The following is a 17,619-nucleotide window of genomic DNA, read 5'->3' as shown; positions in this document are numbered from 1 at the left end:
CATAGCAACCAGTACCTCCACATTGTGTCCCTCCGAGGGCATCATTATCACATTCAATAGACGCCGAACATTAGCCAACAGATGCCTCCCTTTAACAAACCCCGTCTGGTCCTCCCCTATCATCCCCGGCACACAGTCCTCAATCCATGAGTTTGGATCCACATTTAGTATCAATATCAGGCGATAGGACCCACGCTGCTCCAGGTCCTTATCTTTCTTCAAAATTAAGGAAATTGGGGCCGACATTAACATCGGGGGATGCTCCCCCCTTCTCCCTTGCCTCATTTTATGCCCTTATCAGCAGAGGCCCCAGATCCCCCGAAAACATTTTATAAAATTCTACTGAGAACCCATCTGGTACCGGGCCATCCTTGCTTGTATCACCCCCATACCCACCATCACCCCCACCAGTCCAATGGGTGCCCCCAGCCTCTCTACCAGGTCCTCTTCCATCCAAAAATCGCTGTATTCCCTCCTCCCGGCGGGGGCTCCGATTCATATAACCGCTGATAGAATTCCTTACAAACCCTCTTCACCCCCACCGGGTCCAAAACCACTCTTTCTCTCCCATCCTTCACTTTTTCGATCTCCTTCGCCACCTCCTGCCTTCCTGTGTTGGTGAGCCAGCATCCTACTCACCTTCTCCCCATATTCATACACTGCCCCCCCCCCGGCCCTCCGTAACTGCCCCATTGCCTCCTCCATAGACACTAACCCGAACTCCAACTGGAGCTTCTGCCGCTTCTTCAACAACCCTGCCTCTGGGGCCTCCGAGTACCTCCTATCCACCCACAGAATCTCATCCACCAGCCTGGGTATTTCCATGTTGACCCTCATTCACCCTTGAAAAATGCCCTTGGGCAGGAACTGGAGGGCAGCCAGTATGGAAGAGTCAGTACCAGGAGAGAGCAACATACAAGTCTAGACATCTGGAGCTTTTGCTGACACTGTGTATTTAACTATGTCCTGGTCACTTCAGCACTGGGCATGTCCTGGTCAGTTCATAGAATCTTACAGCTTAAAAGGCAGCCATTCAGCCCATCCTGCCTGTGCTAGCTCTTTTACAATAAGTCCCACTCCCCACTCTTTCCCGATAGCCCTGCATATTTTTGCCTTTTCAAGTACTGTATTTATCCAATTCTCTTGAAAGTTATTGTTGAATTTGTTTCCACTCCCTTAGCACAAGAACATTTCAAGTCATATCCACCAGTTGTGTAAATACATTCTCTTCACCTCCCATTCTATTTATTTTGCTAACTATCTTAAACCTGTGTCATCTGGTTACCAACCTTCCTACGAGTGAAAGCGGTTTCTTCTTATTTACTTTATCAAAGCTCTTTATTCTTTTACATACCTCAATAAAATCTTCACATAACTTCCTCTGCTTTAAAGAGAACAATTCCAGCTTCATCGTTTGCATAATTGAAGCTCCTCATCCCTGGTGCCATTCTAATGAATCTCTTCTGCACTTTCTTCAAAACCTCCGTTACTGTGGTGAATGTAATATGATAATTCACACGATGTCTTTGTAAGCGCAGCAGCGTTATCCGACCACTAGGGGGAGTAGCTCTGGGAATGCTCAGGAGATTGTACAGGGCTCCACCCTTGGCTCCGCTGGTAACAGGCTGGCTCTGTATTAAGTCGATTAAAGCCTATATTCATATCGGAAACACGTGTCTGGTGAATTGATGGTTCCATCAATTTAATCGACTTAAGAACAGCAAGATCGATCATGGAATCAGCCCTCAAGCCTGGACGCATGGAACTCGACCCGCAGGATGCAGTGGCTAAAGAAATCTTCTCCCACTGGCTGCGGTGCTTCAAGGCCTACCTGGCAGAAGCGAGCACAGCCGAAACGACAGAGGGACAGAAGTTGAGTCTACTGCACGTGAGGGTGAGCCACAGAATCTCGACACAACTAAACTCGGCCGGTTCATATACTGCGGCGCTAGCAGTACTCGATAAGATATATGTGAGGCCCATTAACAAAGTTTACGCACGCCATGTGTTCACGACTCGCCGCCAGCGGCCTACAGAATCAGTCGCCGAATTTCTAAGGGAACTCAATAATTTGTCCAATGACTGTAATTATCAAGCGGTTACTGCGGCTGAACACAGGGAACTTGCTGTACGCAATGTTTTTGTAGCGGGCCTCGGGTCTAATTATGTGCGCCAACGATTGCTGGAAAAGGGGGCCCAAGACTTAGAAACGACTGTGGAAGCTGCTACCACGATGGAGGTCTCCTTCCGCAGCCTCAACTCGTTCCCCGCGGACCCTACGACCCAATCATGGGCCCCCGACCAGCGACTCCCCCAGGCCTGTGCTACGCGGCCTCCCAGCCACCATGCTGCCCCAGCCAGCCACTATGCTGCTCCAGCCTGCCATTTCTGCGGCCAGAACCAGCACCCGCGGCAGCAATGCCCAGCCCGCAACGTGACCTGCGGGAGGAAAGGCCATTACGCAAGAGTGTGCCTCGCAAAAAGGGCCCCAGCTTCCAACTCCCCAGCGGCACGAAGTAATCGCTCCCCGCGCCCGCGGGCCCCGAAACGCTGCGGCCTATGCCCCGACTCCGCCCCCTCCAGCCACGTGCGATCCATGGGGGACGCCATCTTGGCAAACCTCCACCACGCGGCCGGCCACGTGCGACTCATGGGGGCCGCCATCTTGGACACCATCTTCCTCGCCGCCCGTCACGTGCGATCCACGGGCCCGACCTGCATCTCCGCGCTCGGACAACTCATCGGAAGAATACGACTATGAACTCAGAGGGCAGTCATCACGGGGCCACTCCAGCACAGCTGATCGAGCCGCCGACTACCCGCAACTCAGCGCAGTCACTCTGGACCAATCATGCCCGAAGCATCTGTGAAATTCGATGGCAGAGGTCCAAATCAACGGGTACAAAACGCCATGCCTCTTCGACTCCGGGAGCACTGAGAGCTTCATACATCCAGACTTGTTAAGACGCTGTTCGCTCCCCGTTTTCCCCGTGCAGCAAACTATCTCGCTCGCTTCAGGCTCCCATTCGGTCCAAATCCAGGGGCGCACCGCCGCGACACTCACAATCCGAGGCGCTAGCTACTCAAAATTCAAACTCTACGGGCGAAATTCTCCCCCCCCACGACAGGTGGGAGAATAGCGGGAGGGCCTTCCCGACTTTTTTGACGCCCTCCCGCTATTCTCCCCCCCCCCGCGGAAATCCCGACACGAATCGCTGCCGCTGTTTTTTTACGGCCGGCAGCGATTCACAGCTGTTAGAAGGGCCGAAGTCCCAGCCCTTTACGACCTTTTTACGAACGGCAAACACACCTGGTCCTGCCGTTCGTAAAAACGTCGTGACCACCTGGAAAAAAATAACCATGGCACCGATTGGCACGGCAGTACCACGGCCGTGCCAAGGGTGCCATGGGCCCGCGATCGGTGCCCACCGATCGCGGGCAGCGGGATCGATGCCCGCGCACTATTTGTCCTTCCGCCGCCCCGCAGTATCAATACGCGGGGCGGCTGAGGGGCAACCCGGACCGCGCATGCGCGGGTTTCGCGCAAAAACGCGATGACGTCACCCGCGCATGCGCGGGTGGAGTCTTCCCACCTGCGCATGCGCGGCTGACGTCATATGACGCGTCAGCCGGCGCTAAGTCCGACAAGCGGGCTTAACGATTTTCGTTAAGCCCGACTTGTCGGAGCCTCCGACGTCGGGCTGCTAGCCCCGACGGGGGACCAGAATCGGTCCCCCGTCGGGAAGGGGCGCGATGCCGTAAAACCCGCCCGGGTTTTACGGCAGTTTGACGATTTCTCCCGTTTTGGGAGAATTTCGCCCTACGTTTTGCCCGAACTCTGCGCGCCACTCTTATTAGGCCTAGACTTCCAATGTAACCTCAAAAGCCTCACTCTCAGCTTCGGCAGGCCCCTGCCCCCACTCACTATCTGCAGCCTCGCTATGCTGCGAATCCCACCTCCTCCTCTCTTCGCCAATCTCACAAAGGACTGTAAACCCGTAGCCACTCGTAGCAGGCGGTATAGCCTGCAGGATAGGGTATTTATCAGAGCAGAGGTCCGAAGGCTTCTCAGTGAGGGGATTATAGAGGCCAGTAATAGTCCCTGGAGAGCTCAGGTGGTGGTCGGTCAGACCGGGGAAGAATTTCGCATGGTTGTCGACTATAGTCAGACCATAAATAGATTTACGCTCCTCGACACATATCCCCTCCCCAGGATTGCAGACATGGTAAACCAGATTGCCCAGTACCGGCTCTTTTCCACGGTGGATATGAAGTCTGCATACCAGCAGCTCCCAATCCGCCCGGAGGACCGCCACTACACGGCATTCGAGGCCGATGGCCGCCTCTTCCATTTCCTCCGGGTCCCTTTCGGCGTCACTAATGGGGTCTCGGTGTTCCAACGAGCAATGGACCGAATGGTGGACCAGTACGGGCTGCGGGCCACGTTTCCGTACTTGGACAATGTCACCATCTGCGGCTATGACCAGCAGGACCACGACGCCAACCTCCACCATTTTCTCCAGACGGCACAGAAACTGAATCTCACGTATAACAAGGAGAAATGCGTTTTCCGCACAACCAGACTAGCCATCCTCGGCTATGTCGTGGAAAACAGAGTCCTGGGCCCAGACCCGGACTGTATGCGGTCCGTTACTGGAGGCACTCTTAGAACTCCCCCTCCCCCATTGCCCCAAGGCCCTCAAACGGCGCTTGGGTTTCTTTTCCTACTACGCCCAGTGGGTCCCTCAATATGTGGACAAAGCCCACCAAATCTTTAGGGCCACATGATTTCCACTGTCAGCCGAGGCACGGCCTTCGACGGCATCAAGGAGGACATAGCCAAAGCGGTCATGCGGGCGGTGGATGAATCCACTCCATTTCAGGTAGAGAGCGACGCCTCAGAGGTAGCTCTTGCAGCCACTTTAAATCAGGCAGAGAGACCTGTCGCATTTTTCTCCCGTACCCTCTCCGCTTCAGAACTCCGACCCTCCTCAGTCGAGAAAGAAGCACAAGCCATTGTGGAGGCTATCAGTTACTGGAGGCACTACCTCGCAGGTAGGAGGTTCACCCTCATCACCGACCAAAGATCGGTTGCCTTCATGTTCGACAACTCGCAAAGGGGCAAAATTAAAAACGCCAAAATTCTGAGGTGGAGGATTGAACTCTCAACCTACAATTACGACATTAAGTATCGACCCGGGAAGCTCAACGAGCCTCCGGATGCCCTATCCCACGGGACATGCGCCAGCGCGCAGATTGACCGATTGAAAGTCATCCACAATGACCTCTGCCACCCGGGGGTCACCCGGCTCGCCCACTACATCAGGGCCCGAAACCTGCCTTTCTCCAACGAGGAGGTAAAAGCGGTCACCAGGGACTGCCCAATCTGTGCGGAGTGCAAACCGCACTTCTATAGACCAGACAGGCCCACCTGGTCAAGGCTTCTAGGCCCTTTGAACGCCTCGCGATTGATTTCAAAGCGCCACTCCCCTCAACTAACAAGAACGTTTACTTTTTAAACGTCGTAGACGAGTTCTCCCGTTTCCCATTCGCTATCCCGTGCCCCGACATGACCTCCCACACAGTCATTAGGGCCCTGCATAGCATCTTCACCCTATTTGGTTTCCCCAGCTACGTACACAGCGACCGGGGTTTGTCCTTCATGAGCGACGAGCTGAGTCAGTACCTGCTCGATAAGGGCATTGCCTCGAGCAGGACTACCAGCTACAACCCCAGGGGGAACGGAAAGGTGGAGAGGGAGAACGCGACGGTCTGAAAGACCGTCCTACTGACCCTCCGGTCTAGAAAGCTCCAAGTCTCCCAGTGGCAGGAAGTCCTCCCAGACGCGCTTCACGCTATTAGGTCCCTTTTGTGCACAGCGACCAATCAGACCCCTCACGAGAGGCTCTTCATTTTTTCCAGGGGCACTACCACGGGGGTCTCAGTTCCGGAATGGCTGAGGACACCGGGCCCCGTACTTCTGAGGAAACACGTCAGGGCGCATAAAACCGACCACCTTGTTGAAAAGGTGGGCCTGTTCCACTCCAACCCCCAGTACGCATTCGTCGAGTTCTCTGACGGCCGTCAGGACACGGTATCCCTCCGGGATCTGGCACCCACCGGATCCAGCGCCCCCTCTACCCCCACAGAAGGACCTCTCACCCTACACCCCATGCTGCCGCCCCCTCGCGCACCCGAGCCCGCGAGCGTGCTCCACCAGTTCCGCGCACCCGCGCCGGCCAGCCCCCAGTTGAACCAGGAGAGTATGAAGCTCGGATACAACCCTCCCTGGAGTCCGCCATCGTACCCCAGCACACAACACCCATCCAGCCACCGCAAGAGGCTGCACCCCCGGTGCTCCGCAGATCACAACGGACAATTCGACCACCGGACAGACTGACGTTGTAGACCACCACCCCCGCCGGACTTGATTTTTTTTTTGCAGGGGGTGAATGTGGTGAATGTAATATGATAATTCACACTATGTTTTTGTAAGCGCAGTAGCGTAATCCGACCACTAGGGGGAGTAGCTCTGGGAATGCTCAGGAGATTGTACAGGGCTCCACCCTCGGCTCCGCCCACGACTCCTCCCCCTAGTGCTGCTGTATAAATACCCTTGTCCAGAGTCAGCCTGCAGTTCACTGAGAGTTCATCAACGGGTAACAAGCTGACTCTGTAGTAAGTCGATTAAAGCCTATATTCATATCGGAAACATGTGTCTGGTGAATTGATGGTTCTATCAGTTACGTTCTTTGTTTTAGTTATTTCAGGATGGTGAAGGTTGTAGTGCTAACAAAGAACAGAAAGTTGTGTTTAATAAACAAAGCTAATTTATTGCACTACACTGAATTAGATTCAAACATATTGCTAAGAAATTAGTGAAGTAAAGATTACACAGACGCATCTACACTCTCAACACCACACCAATCTTTTCACTATTAAGTATACTATTAGTTCACCTATCTCACAACTACTCTATCTTGCTTGCTTCCACTCTCTCCATCTATCTCCCAGAAGTCAAGGAGGCATGTGATATTTATATAGTTGCTCTAGTGACTGGAGTAGTAACATTACATTAACCCTGTATGTACTATACAATATCCACCTATTGTGACAACCTTGACATTCTTCGTCAAGTGTGGTGCTCAGAACGGAACACAGTATTCCAGCCGAGGCTAAAGTGATTTATAAAGATGTAGCCATCTAAGATGGACACCAGTGAACACAAAATGGAAGACTGCAAATAATGCAGGGAAAAACGGACATAGTCAAAAGCAAACAGCTTGCAGAAGCTTTCAGCATTGAGACACTTGCAAAAACCAGTTTCCCGACAGCTGCAGAGTTCAGGCAGCACTGTAAATGGGAAAACAGTTTACATATTAATGAGGTGATACCGGGACAGTCCCGGGCACAATAGATACACTCAAGTATCAATCGATACTTTCAATAGCGAAGCAGACATGATGGAGCCAGCGAAGCCAGGACAATGAGTCCTAAGAACCACCCCAGCCATCAAGGAACGGCCCTAGGATAGGGGGGTTCAAATCATATTGATTGGGAAAAGGCCCAATCGATCCCCAGCAGGTGAGGAAGCCCGCCCCAAGGGGCACGGACCCCCTGGGACCTATAAAAGAGAGGTTCCGCACATGGTTCAGTCTCCTGTCTCCGGCCTCCGACCTCCAGAATCCTGTTTTTTACACCAGCCGTCGAGCAGCAGCCATCGATAAGTAAGTGCCAACAACGATCGCTACTTGACCCAGGCATTACTTATACCCTTGCCGACCAATAGTGACTCGAAGTTGCAGACCAGAACGGAACAAAGGCCTTGTTCCCTGACCTTCCCTGTTCCTTCTTAGATAAGTATTAGTCGTTTAATGGTAGAAATAAGTTAGTCTTTAGCGTGTGCATGAGTGTTATTATGTTTGTTTTATAATAAACTCTAATTGTTTTGGACTTACTAATTGGTGTACAGCTTTATTGCTTTGAACTTGACCTTGATACTTGTGACAGTGTCTTTTACGGCACCTGGCGACGCCAGAGCATAGAGAGAGAAACAGAGCCAAGTGAGTGTTAAGCACACTTACTTAAAACGAGCAACAAAGATTCACCACAACCTCCCTGCTTTATTACTCTATTGGCTGTATTCAGCACAGGATCATGTTCCTTTTTTAGCTTCTTCTGCCACCTTCAAAGATATGTGTGTAATCGTCCCAGGTCTCTGCTCCTATATCCTCTTTAAAATTGTACATTTTATCTGTTACTTACTTGTTTTCCAGGGCACTCTGGGGACCAATCCTATCAGTGTTGCTGCTCCAGCCCTGGATGGTGATAGCTTTGTGCTGGACATGGCCACATCAGCGGTGGCTCTGGGAAAGGTACAGCAGCTTTTCATTCTTTATGTTCAGGTGATAGAGATTAAACTACTCATTCAGGCTCGTTTGTTGCTGAAACCCTGATCCATTCCTGTGCTGACAGCAGCATCGACTATTCCAGCGCACATTTGGATGTCCTTCCACCTTCCAGAAACATCAGACTATTTTCAACTTGGCTGCCCGTATCCTAACTCGCACCAATCCCTGTTCGTTCATCAACCTTTGTGCTAGCTGACATACATTAACTCCTGGTCTGGCAAAGCCTAAATTTTTAAATTCTCATTGTTGTTTTCAAATCCTCCCATGGCCTCGCCCTTCCCTGTCGCTGTGATATCTAACAGCTTCACAACCTTCTGAAATCCCTGCACTCCTTTCATTGCAGACCTCTCGCACATCCACAATTTTAATCATTCCATCAATGGTGGCCATGCTTTTAGCTGTGTAAGTTTCCCTGCCTCCCTCTCCTCCTTCAAGATGTTCCTTAAAACCTTTCCCTTTAGCTAAGCTTCTTATCTGCCTTAATATCCTTTATGTGGCTTGATGTAAAATGTTGTTTGATTCTGCTGCTCTAAAGCATCAATTGTTATATGTATGCAAATTATTGATGTTGTTGCATGCCTTTGGTCAGCAGTAACTTGCTTGTTGAGCCATGTCATCTCCGTCTTTTAGATAGAAGTACAGCAAAGACGTAACGAGGAAGTTCCAGAAGGATGGGGGTGTGATTCCAATGGCAAAGCAACCACTAACCCAACACTGATTTTAACGGGTGGAGGACTAGTGCCTCTGGGAGGAAGTGAGGCTACAAGTAAGTGATCCCTTAACCAACCTGAATTGTAGCTCCAGGGTACAGGAGGTTGAGAGTAGTGAGGTCATGAGTAAGGTTTCAAGGTCGCAGGAGTGTACCAGCAGACAGGGAGGTGGTTTGAAATGTGTCTACTTCAACGCCAGGAGCATCCGGAATAAGGTGGGTGAACTTGCAGCATGGGTTGGTACCTGGGACTTTGATGTTGTATCCATTTCGGATACATGGATAGAGCAGGGACAGGAATGGTTGTTGCAGGTTCCGGGGTTTAGATGTTTCAGTAAGCTCAGGGAAGGTGGTAAAAGAGGGGGAGGTGTGGCATTGTTAGTCAAGGACAGTATTACAGTGGCAGAAAGGACGTTTGATGAGGACTCGTCTACTGAGGTAGTATGGGCTGAGGTTAGAAACAGGAAAGGAGAGGTCACCCTGTTAGGGGTTTTCTATAGGCCTCCGAAAAGTTCAAGAGATGTGGAGGAAAGGGTTGCAAAGATGATTCTGGATAGGAGCAAAAGTAACAGGATAATTGTTATGGGGGACTTAACTTTCCAAATATTGACTGGAAACGCTATAGTTCGAGTACTTTAGATGGGTCACTTTTTCTCCAATGTGTGCAGGAGGGTTTCCTGACACAGTATGCGGATAGGCCAACAAGAGGCGAGGCCACATTGGATTTGGTACTGGGTAATGAACCAGGCCAGGTGTTAGATTTGGAGGTACATGAGCACTTTGGTGAGAGTGACCACAATTCGGTTACATTTACTTGAGCGATGGAGAGGGATAGGTATGCACCGCAGGGCAAGAGTTATAGCTGGGGGAAAAGCAATTCTGATCAATTAGGCAAGACTTAGGATACACAGGATGGGGAAGAAAACTGCAGGGGATGTGCACAATTGAAATGTGGAGCTTGTTCAAGGAACAGCTACTGCGTGTCCTTGATAAGTATGTACCTGTCAGGCAGGGAGGAAGTGGTCGAGCGAGGAAACCGTGGTTTACTGAAGTAGTTGAATCACTTGTCAAGAGGAAGAAGGAGGCTTATGTCAGGATGAGACGTGAAGGTTCAGTTAGGGCGCTTGAGAGTTACAAGTTAGCCAGGAAGGACCTAAAGAGAGGGCTAAGAAGAGCCAGGAGGGAACATGAGAAGTCCTTGGCAGGTAGGATCAAGGAAAACACTAAAGCCTTCTATAGGTATGTCGGGAATAAAAGAATTACTAGGATAAGAGTAGAGCCAGTCAAGGACAGTTGTGGGAAGTTGTGCGTCGAGTCCGAGGGGATTGGAGAGGCACTAAATGAATATTGTTCGCCAGTATTCACACAGGAAAGTCAATGCTGTCGAGGAGAATACTGAGATACAGGCTACTAGACTAGACGGGATTGAGGTTCATAAGGAGGAGTTGTTAGTAATTCTGGAAAGTGTGAAAATAGATAAATCCCCCGGGATGGATGTGATTTATTCTAGGATTGTCTGGGACGCTAGGGAGGAGATTGCTGAGCCTTTGGCTTTGATCTTTATGTCGTCATTGTCTACAGGAATAGTGCCAGAAGACTGGAGGATAGCAAATGTTGTCCCCTTGTTCAAGAAGGGGTGTATTGACAACCCTGGTAATTATAGACCTGTGAGCCTTACTTCTGTTATGGCCAAAGTCTTGGAAAGGATTATAAGAGATCGGATTTATAATCATCTAGAAAGGAATAATTTGATTAGGGATAGTCAACACGGTTTTGTGAAGGGTCGGTCTTGCCTCACAAACCTTATTGAGTTCTTTGAGAAGGCGACCAAACAGGTGGACAAGGGTAAAGCAGTTGATGTGTTGTATATGGATTTCAGTAAAGTGTTTGATAAGGTTCCCAACTGTAGGCTATTGCAGCAAATACGGAGGCATGGGATTCAGGGTGATTTAGCAGTTTGGATCAGAAATTTGCTCGCTGTAAGAAGACAAAGGGTGGTGGTTGATGGGAAATGTTCAGCCTGAAGTTCAGGTACTAGTGGGGTACCACAAGGATCTGTTTTGGGGCCGATGCTGTTTGTTATTTTTATAAATGACCTGGAGGAGGGCGTAGAAGGATGGGTGAGTAAATTTGCGGATGACACTAAAGACACTGTGGACAGTGCGGAAGGATGTTGCAGGTTACAGAGGGACATAGATAAGATGCAGAGCTAGGCTGAGAAGTGGCAAATGGAGTTTAATGCAGAAAAGTGTGAGGTGATTCATTTTGGAAGGGATAACAGGAAGACAGAGTACTGGGCTAGTGGTAAGATTATTGGTGGTGTGGGTGAGCAGAGAGATCTCAGTGTCCATGTACATAGATCCTTGAAAGTTGCCACCCAGGTTGACAGGGTTGTTAAGAAGATGTACAGTGTGTTAGCTTTTATTGGTAGAGGGACTGAGTCTCGGAGCCATGAGGTCATGTTGCAGTTGTACAAAACTCTGCTGCGGCCGCATTTGGTGTATTGCGTGCAGTTCTGGTCGCCACATTATAGGAAGGATGTGGAAGCATTGGAAAGGGTGCAGAGGAGATTTACCAAAATGTTGCTTGGTATGGAGGGAAGATCTTATGAGGAAAGGCTGAGGGACTTGAGGCTGTTTTCGTTAGAGAGAAGAAGGTTAAGAGGTGACTTAATAGAGGCATACAAGATGATCAGAGGATTAGATAGGGTGGACAGTGAGAGTCTTTTTCCTCTGATGGTGTTGGCTAGCATGAGGAGACATAGCTCTAAATTGAGGGGAATAGATCTAGGACAGATGTCAGAGGTAGGTTCTTTACTCAGAGAGTAGTAAGGGTGTGGAATGCCCTGTCTGCAACAGTAGTCGACTCGCCAACATTAAATGGTCATTGAATAAACATATGGATGATAATGGAATACTGTAGATGGGCTTTAGATTGGTTTCACAGGTCGACGCAACATTGAGGGCCGAAGGGCCTGTACTGCGCTGTAATGTTCTATTCTATTCAATCTGTCTTTTGCATAATATCATAGAATTTACAGTGCAGAAGGAGGTCATTCGGCCCATCGAGTCTGCACCGGCTCTTGGAAAGAGCACCCTACCCAAGGTCAACACCTCCACCTTAACCCCATAACCCAGTAACCCCACCCAACACTAAGGGCAATTTTGGACACTAAGGGCAATTTATCATGGCCAATCCAACTAACCCGCACATCTTTGGACTGTGGGAGGAAACCGGAGCACCCGGAGGAAACCCACGCACACACGGGGAGGATGTGCAGACTCCACACAGACAGTGACCCAAACCATAATCGAACCTGGGACCCTGGAGCTGTGAAGCAATTGTGCTATCCACAAGGCTATCGTGCTGCCCCTTCACTATTAATGGGGGAGGTGTGGTGATATGCCTATGAGCCATATCATAGTTGGACAGTAAGAAGTTTGACAACACCAGGTTAAAGTCCAACATGCATGTTTGTTTCAAACACTAGCTTTCGGAGCTCTGCTCCTTCCTCACTGCTCCTTCACCTGAGGAAGGAGCAGTGCTCCGAAAGCTAGTGTTTGAAACAAACATGCTGGACTTTAACCTGGTGTCGTAAGACTTCTTCCTGTGCTCACCCCAGTCCAACGCCGGCATCTCCACATCCATAGTTGGATATGTGAGGACCTCCAACCCCCAACAGAGGTTGTGCAATCCACCCTGAATCCATGAACCCAGACAGAGCTCCATCTGTTCCCACAGTTCACCCTCTGATAGGTCTCTGCTGTTTGGCATCTCACACCTTTTGTCTCTCTGGGGCTGCCATTAGCACATCTTTTCCCCTTGCTTTATGTGGCCTATAGCACCCCGTTCCTTGGGTTTCTGTGGCTATGGACTCATCTTTCATTCTCACTCCCACACATATAAATATTCCCCACATTCTCTTGACTAGTTAGCTTTGACAAATAATCGTTGGACTCGAAACGTTAGCTCTTTTCCTCCCTACAAATGCAGCCAGACCTGCTGATATTTTCCAGCATTTTCTCCTTTACATCCAGAGAAATCCGAACCATCGTAACCCAAGCTACAGCTGTGCTCCTGATCCATTCCATGTCCAAAGTCACTGGGCGCGATTCTCCGCAAATGCGGAGAGTCGTGAAGGCTGCCGTTAAACTGGCCGCCGCTCGCGGGCCCATGCCACCATTGGCACAGCCGTGGTGCGGCCGTGCCAACGGTGGCATGGTTCTCCAGAACGGCCACTTTGCGGGCCGTTTTCCGAACTGAGAGAGCAGGTGTGTTGGAGTTCGTGAAAAAGGCTGTAAAGGCTGGAAATCGGCCCCTCAGCTAGGGGGAGAATCGCTGCTCGCCGTAAAAAATGGCGAGCAGCAATTCGTGTCGTGGGGCTGCCGTGGGGGGTGGGAGAATACGGGAGGTCAGGAAAAATGTCGGGAAGGCCCTCCCGCTATTCTCCGACCCGTCGTGGGGGGCGGAGAATCGCGCCCACTGTGTCTGAAGAAGGATTCCTACTTTGGTTCTGAATTTGCTTGTCCACTTGCCCTACTATACGGAATATATAAGATGTACCTTCTATACCCCATCACTAAAGTATTGGGCAGAATTCTCTGTGTAGCGATGCCAGAAATCGCAAAATTTGATTGGGCGGAGAATTGCACGCGAGGCGAAAAGCTTGGCCATCGAATGCCTCGACAGCGGCATCAATGCAATCTACTCCAGACATATAGTAAATGCCATGGGTATATCATTAACGGGCCAGACCCATTATTCTCCAGGGCATTCTCGATGCTGGAGGAATTATTGATGGCGAGTATCACTTGGTGGGCGTGGGGATGGGGAAGGATCAAGGGGATGGGGACATGTGGGGACAGGGGCTGCAGTTCAGGCTCGGGCTACCGTGCAGCCCATTGGACCTGGTTGGGCACGGGTATGCACCATGCCAACATGTCTGCCTTTCAGCCCCTGCAGGTATAACGACAAGAATCCAAACAGGAATAGTGGCCCTCATCTTGGTCGCCGCAGCCCTGGGAGATGCACTGAGGTGTGTATGAAGCAAGAGCTGCTCAAGGGGGCCCTGCAGCCATGGAGCCTCCCCCAGAGGAACAAGAGCCCGCCAGTGAGAATGGAGAGCCGGCCATCCAACAGGCCGAGGAATAGGTGATAAAGAGGCGCCACATGAGGCCTCATGTGTACCTGCAGCACCTGTCTTTCGAGGACCAGGCATGCTGCCAAAGACTCCTGCTGAACAGGAGGACCAAATGGCGTATCTGACACACATGGCACTGCAGGGGTATGGGGTGGATACCCTCTCTCGGTGTCCGTCAAGATGCCGGCAGCCCTGTACCTTTACACCACAGGGTCCCTCCAGGTGCCGATGATGATCTGTCTGGGATCTCACAGACCTCGGTGGGCTGTCAGAACTGGACACAATGTTCAAGGTGGTATTGACGAGAACTGGAGACAATGCTCAAGGTGCATCTGACCATAACTGGAGGCAAACCTCAAGGTGCATCTGACCATAACTGGACACAATGCTCAAGGTGCATCTGACCATAACTGGAGGCAAACCTCAAGGTGCATCTGACCAGAGCTGGAGGCAAACCTCAAGGTGCATCTGACCAGAACAGAACATTGTGCTTTTGGGACATCTGACCAGAACAGGAGTTAATGCTCAAGGTACATCTTACCAGAACTGGAGACAGTGATCAAGGTGCCCCTTACCAGATCTGGAACCATTGCTCAAGGTGAATCTCACCAGAAGTGGTGTCAATGCTCAAAGTTTATCGGAGCAGAACTGGACAAAATATTCAAGGCACATCTTACTAGAAGTGGAGGCAATGCTCAAGGTACATCTGACTAGAACTGGACACAATGCTCAAAGATACATCTGACGATTGAGGAGGGGATGTGGGCGGACGTCCTCGGAAGGGTGAACTCCTCCTCTTCTTCTGCGAGGCTTAGCCTCATACAGTTTAAGGTGCTGCATCGGGCTCACATGACCGGGACAAGGATGAGCCGGTTCTTTGGGAGCGAGGACAGGTGTATTAGGTGCTCAGGGAGCCCAGCAAACCATGCCCATATGTTCTGGGCATGCGCAGCGCTGGGGGAATTTTGGAAGGGCGTAGCAAGGATGGTGTCGAGGGTAGTAGGATCAAGGGTCAAACCGCTGGGGGCTCGCAATATTTGGGGTTGCAGAGGAGCCGGGAGTGCAGGAGGCGAAAGAGGCCGGCATTCTGGCCTTTGCGTCCCTAGTAGCCCGGCGGAGGATTCTTCTTCTGTGGAAGGATGCGAGACCCCCAAGCGTGGAGGCCTGGATCAACGATATGGCGGGGTTTATTAAACTGGAGAGGGTGAAATTTGCCTTAACGGGATCAGTGCAGGGGTTCTTCAGGAGGTGGCAACCATTCCTGGATTTCCTGGCAGAATGGTAGAAATAAGGCCGGCAGCAACAGCAACCCGGGGGTAGGGGAGGGGAGGGAGGGAGGGGGGGCGTCCCTTTGTTTTGGGCTGAAGGGACGTGTATATTTGATTTTTGCTCATGTCGGGCGTTAATTTATTTCTTCTTTTTTGTATACAGTGGGGGGGGGGGGGTTGTATTTTCTGTTATTAATATTTTGTGAAAATTTGAATAAAAATTATTTTTAAAAAAAAAGATATATCTGACGGGGCAGCACGGTGACGCAGTGGTAACACTGCAGCCACACGGTGCCGAGGTCAGAGGTTCGATCCTGGCTCTGGGTGACTGTCTATGTGGAGCTTGCACATTCTTGCCTTGTTTGCAGGGGTTTCACCCCCACAACCCAAAGATGTGCAAGGTATGTGGATTGAACATATTAAATTTCCCCTGAATTGGAACAAATGAATTGGGTACTCTAAATTTATTTTTTAAAATATGCATCTGACCAGAACTGGCGACAGTGCTCAAGGTGAATCTGACCAGCACTGGACACGATGCTCAAGGTGCATCTGACAAAAACTGGACACAATACTCAAGGACATAGTGCCCAAAGTGCATCTGACAAGAACTGAGCACAGTGTTAAAGGTGAATCTGACCAGAACAGAACATAGTGCTTGAGGGACATCTGATCAGAAGAGGAGACAATGCTCAAGGTACATCTGCACAGGCCTAGAGACAATGTTCAAGTTGCATCTGACCAGAACAGGAGACAATGCTCAAGGTCTATCTGACCAGAACTGGAGACAATGTTCTAAGTTCCTTTGGACCAGAACAAGACACAATGCTCAATGTCCATCTGACCAGAACTGGACATAGTGTTCAAGGTGCAGCTCATCAGAACTGGGCATGGTGCTCAAGGGGCATCTGACCAAAACTAGAGACAGTGATCAAGGTACATCTGACCAGAACTGGATACAATGATCAAGGTACATCTTACCAGAACTGGAACCATAGCTAAAGGTGAATCTTACCAGACCTGGTGTCAATGCTCAAGGTGCGTCTGACCAGAACTGGACAAAATGTTCAAGGCACATCTCACTAGAACTGGAGTCAATGCTCAAGGTGCATCTGAACGGAACTGGAGACAATGCTCAATGTACATCTGACCAGAACAGGACACAATACTCAATGTGCACCTGAACAGAAATGGAGACAATGCTCAAGGTGCATCTGACCAGAACTGGACACAATGCTCAAAGATGCATCTGACCAGAACTGGAGACAATACTCAAGGTCCATCTGACCTGAACTGGAGACCATGCTCCAGTTCCATCTGATCAGAACTGGACACAATGTTCAAGGTGCAGCTGACCAGAACTGGGCACAGTGCTCAAGGTGCATCTCACCACAACTGGACATAGCCCTCGAAGTGCCTCTGGCCAGAACTGGAGACAATGTTTACGGTGCATCTGACCAGAACTGGAGACAGTGATCTAGGTGCATCTGACCAGAACATGAGAAAATACTCAAGATCCATCTGACCTGAACTGGAGACAATGCTCAAGTTGCATCTGACCAGAACTGGAGACAAAGCTCAAGTTGCATCTGACCAGAACAGAACGCCGTGCTTTTGGGACATCTGACCAGAACAGGAGAAAATACTCAAGGTCCATCTGACCTGAACTGGAGACAATGCTCAAGTTGCATCTGACCAGAACTGGAGACAGTGATCAAGATGCATCTTACCAGAACTGGAACCATAGCTAAAGGTGAATCTTACCAGAACTGGCGTCAATGCTCAAGGTGCGTCTGACCAGAACTGGACAAAATGTTCAAGGCACATCTTACTAGAACTGGAGTCAGTGCTCAAGGTGCATCGACCAGAACTGGAGACAATGCTCAAGTTCCATCGGACCAAAACTGGACATAGTGTACAAGGTGCACCTCACCAGAATTGGACATGGTGCTCAAGATGCATCTGACCAGAACTGGATATAGCCCTCAAAGTGCATCTGACCAGAAATGGAGACAATGCTCAAGGTGCATCTGACCAAAATTGGACACAATGCTCAAGGTGCATCTGACCAAAACTGGGGACAATCCTCAA

At 50.3% G+C, this 17,619-nt stretch overlaps 1 protein-coding gene across 1 annotated transcript in view; it reads left to right on the top strand.

Moving 5' to 3' along the window:
* The window catches only part of LOC119971831 (uncharacterized oxidoreductase YjmC-like), a 73,332-nt gene that overhangs the window by 31,115 nt on the left and 24,598 nt on the right, over positions 1 to 17,619 (top strand). The window contains exons 6-7 of the mRNA XM_038808038.1: positions 8,277 to 8,375; positions 9,042 to 9,177. Coding sequence (XP_038663966.1) covers positions 8,277 to 8,375; positions 9,042 to 9,177 — 235 coding nt within the window. The remainder of the gene's footprint in view (positions 1 to 8,276; positions 8,376 to 9,041; positions 9,178 to 17,619) is intronic.

This window comes from Scyliorhinus canicula, chromosome 9 (assembly GCF_902713615.1).
Source record: "Scyliorhinus canicula chromosome 9, sScyCan1.1, whole genome shotgun sequence".
NCBI lineage: Eukaryota > Metazoa > Chordata > Chondrichthyes > Carcharhiniformes > Scyliorhinidae > Scyliorhinus > Scyliorhinus canicula.
This window is presented reverse-complemented; position numbering and strand designations above follow the sequence as displayed.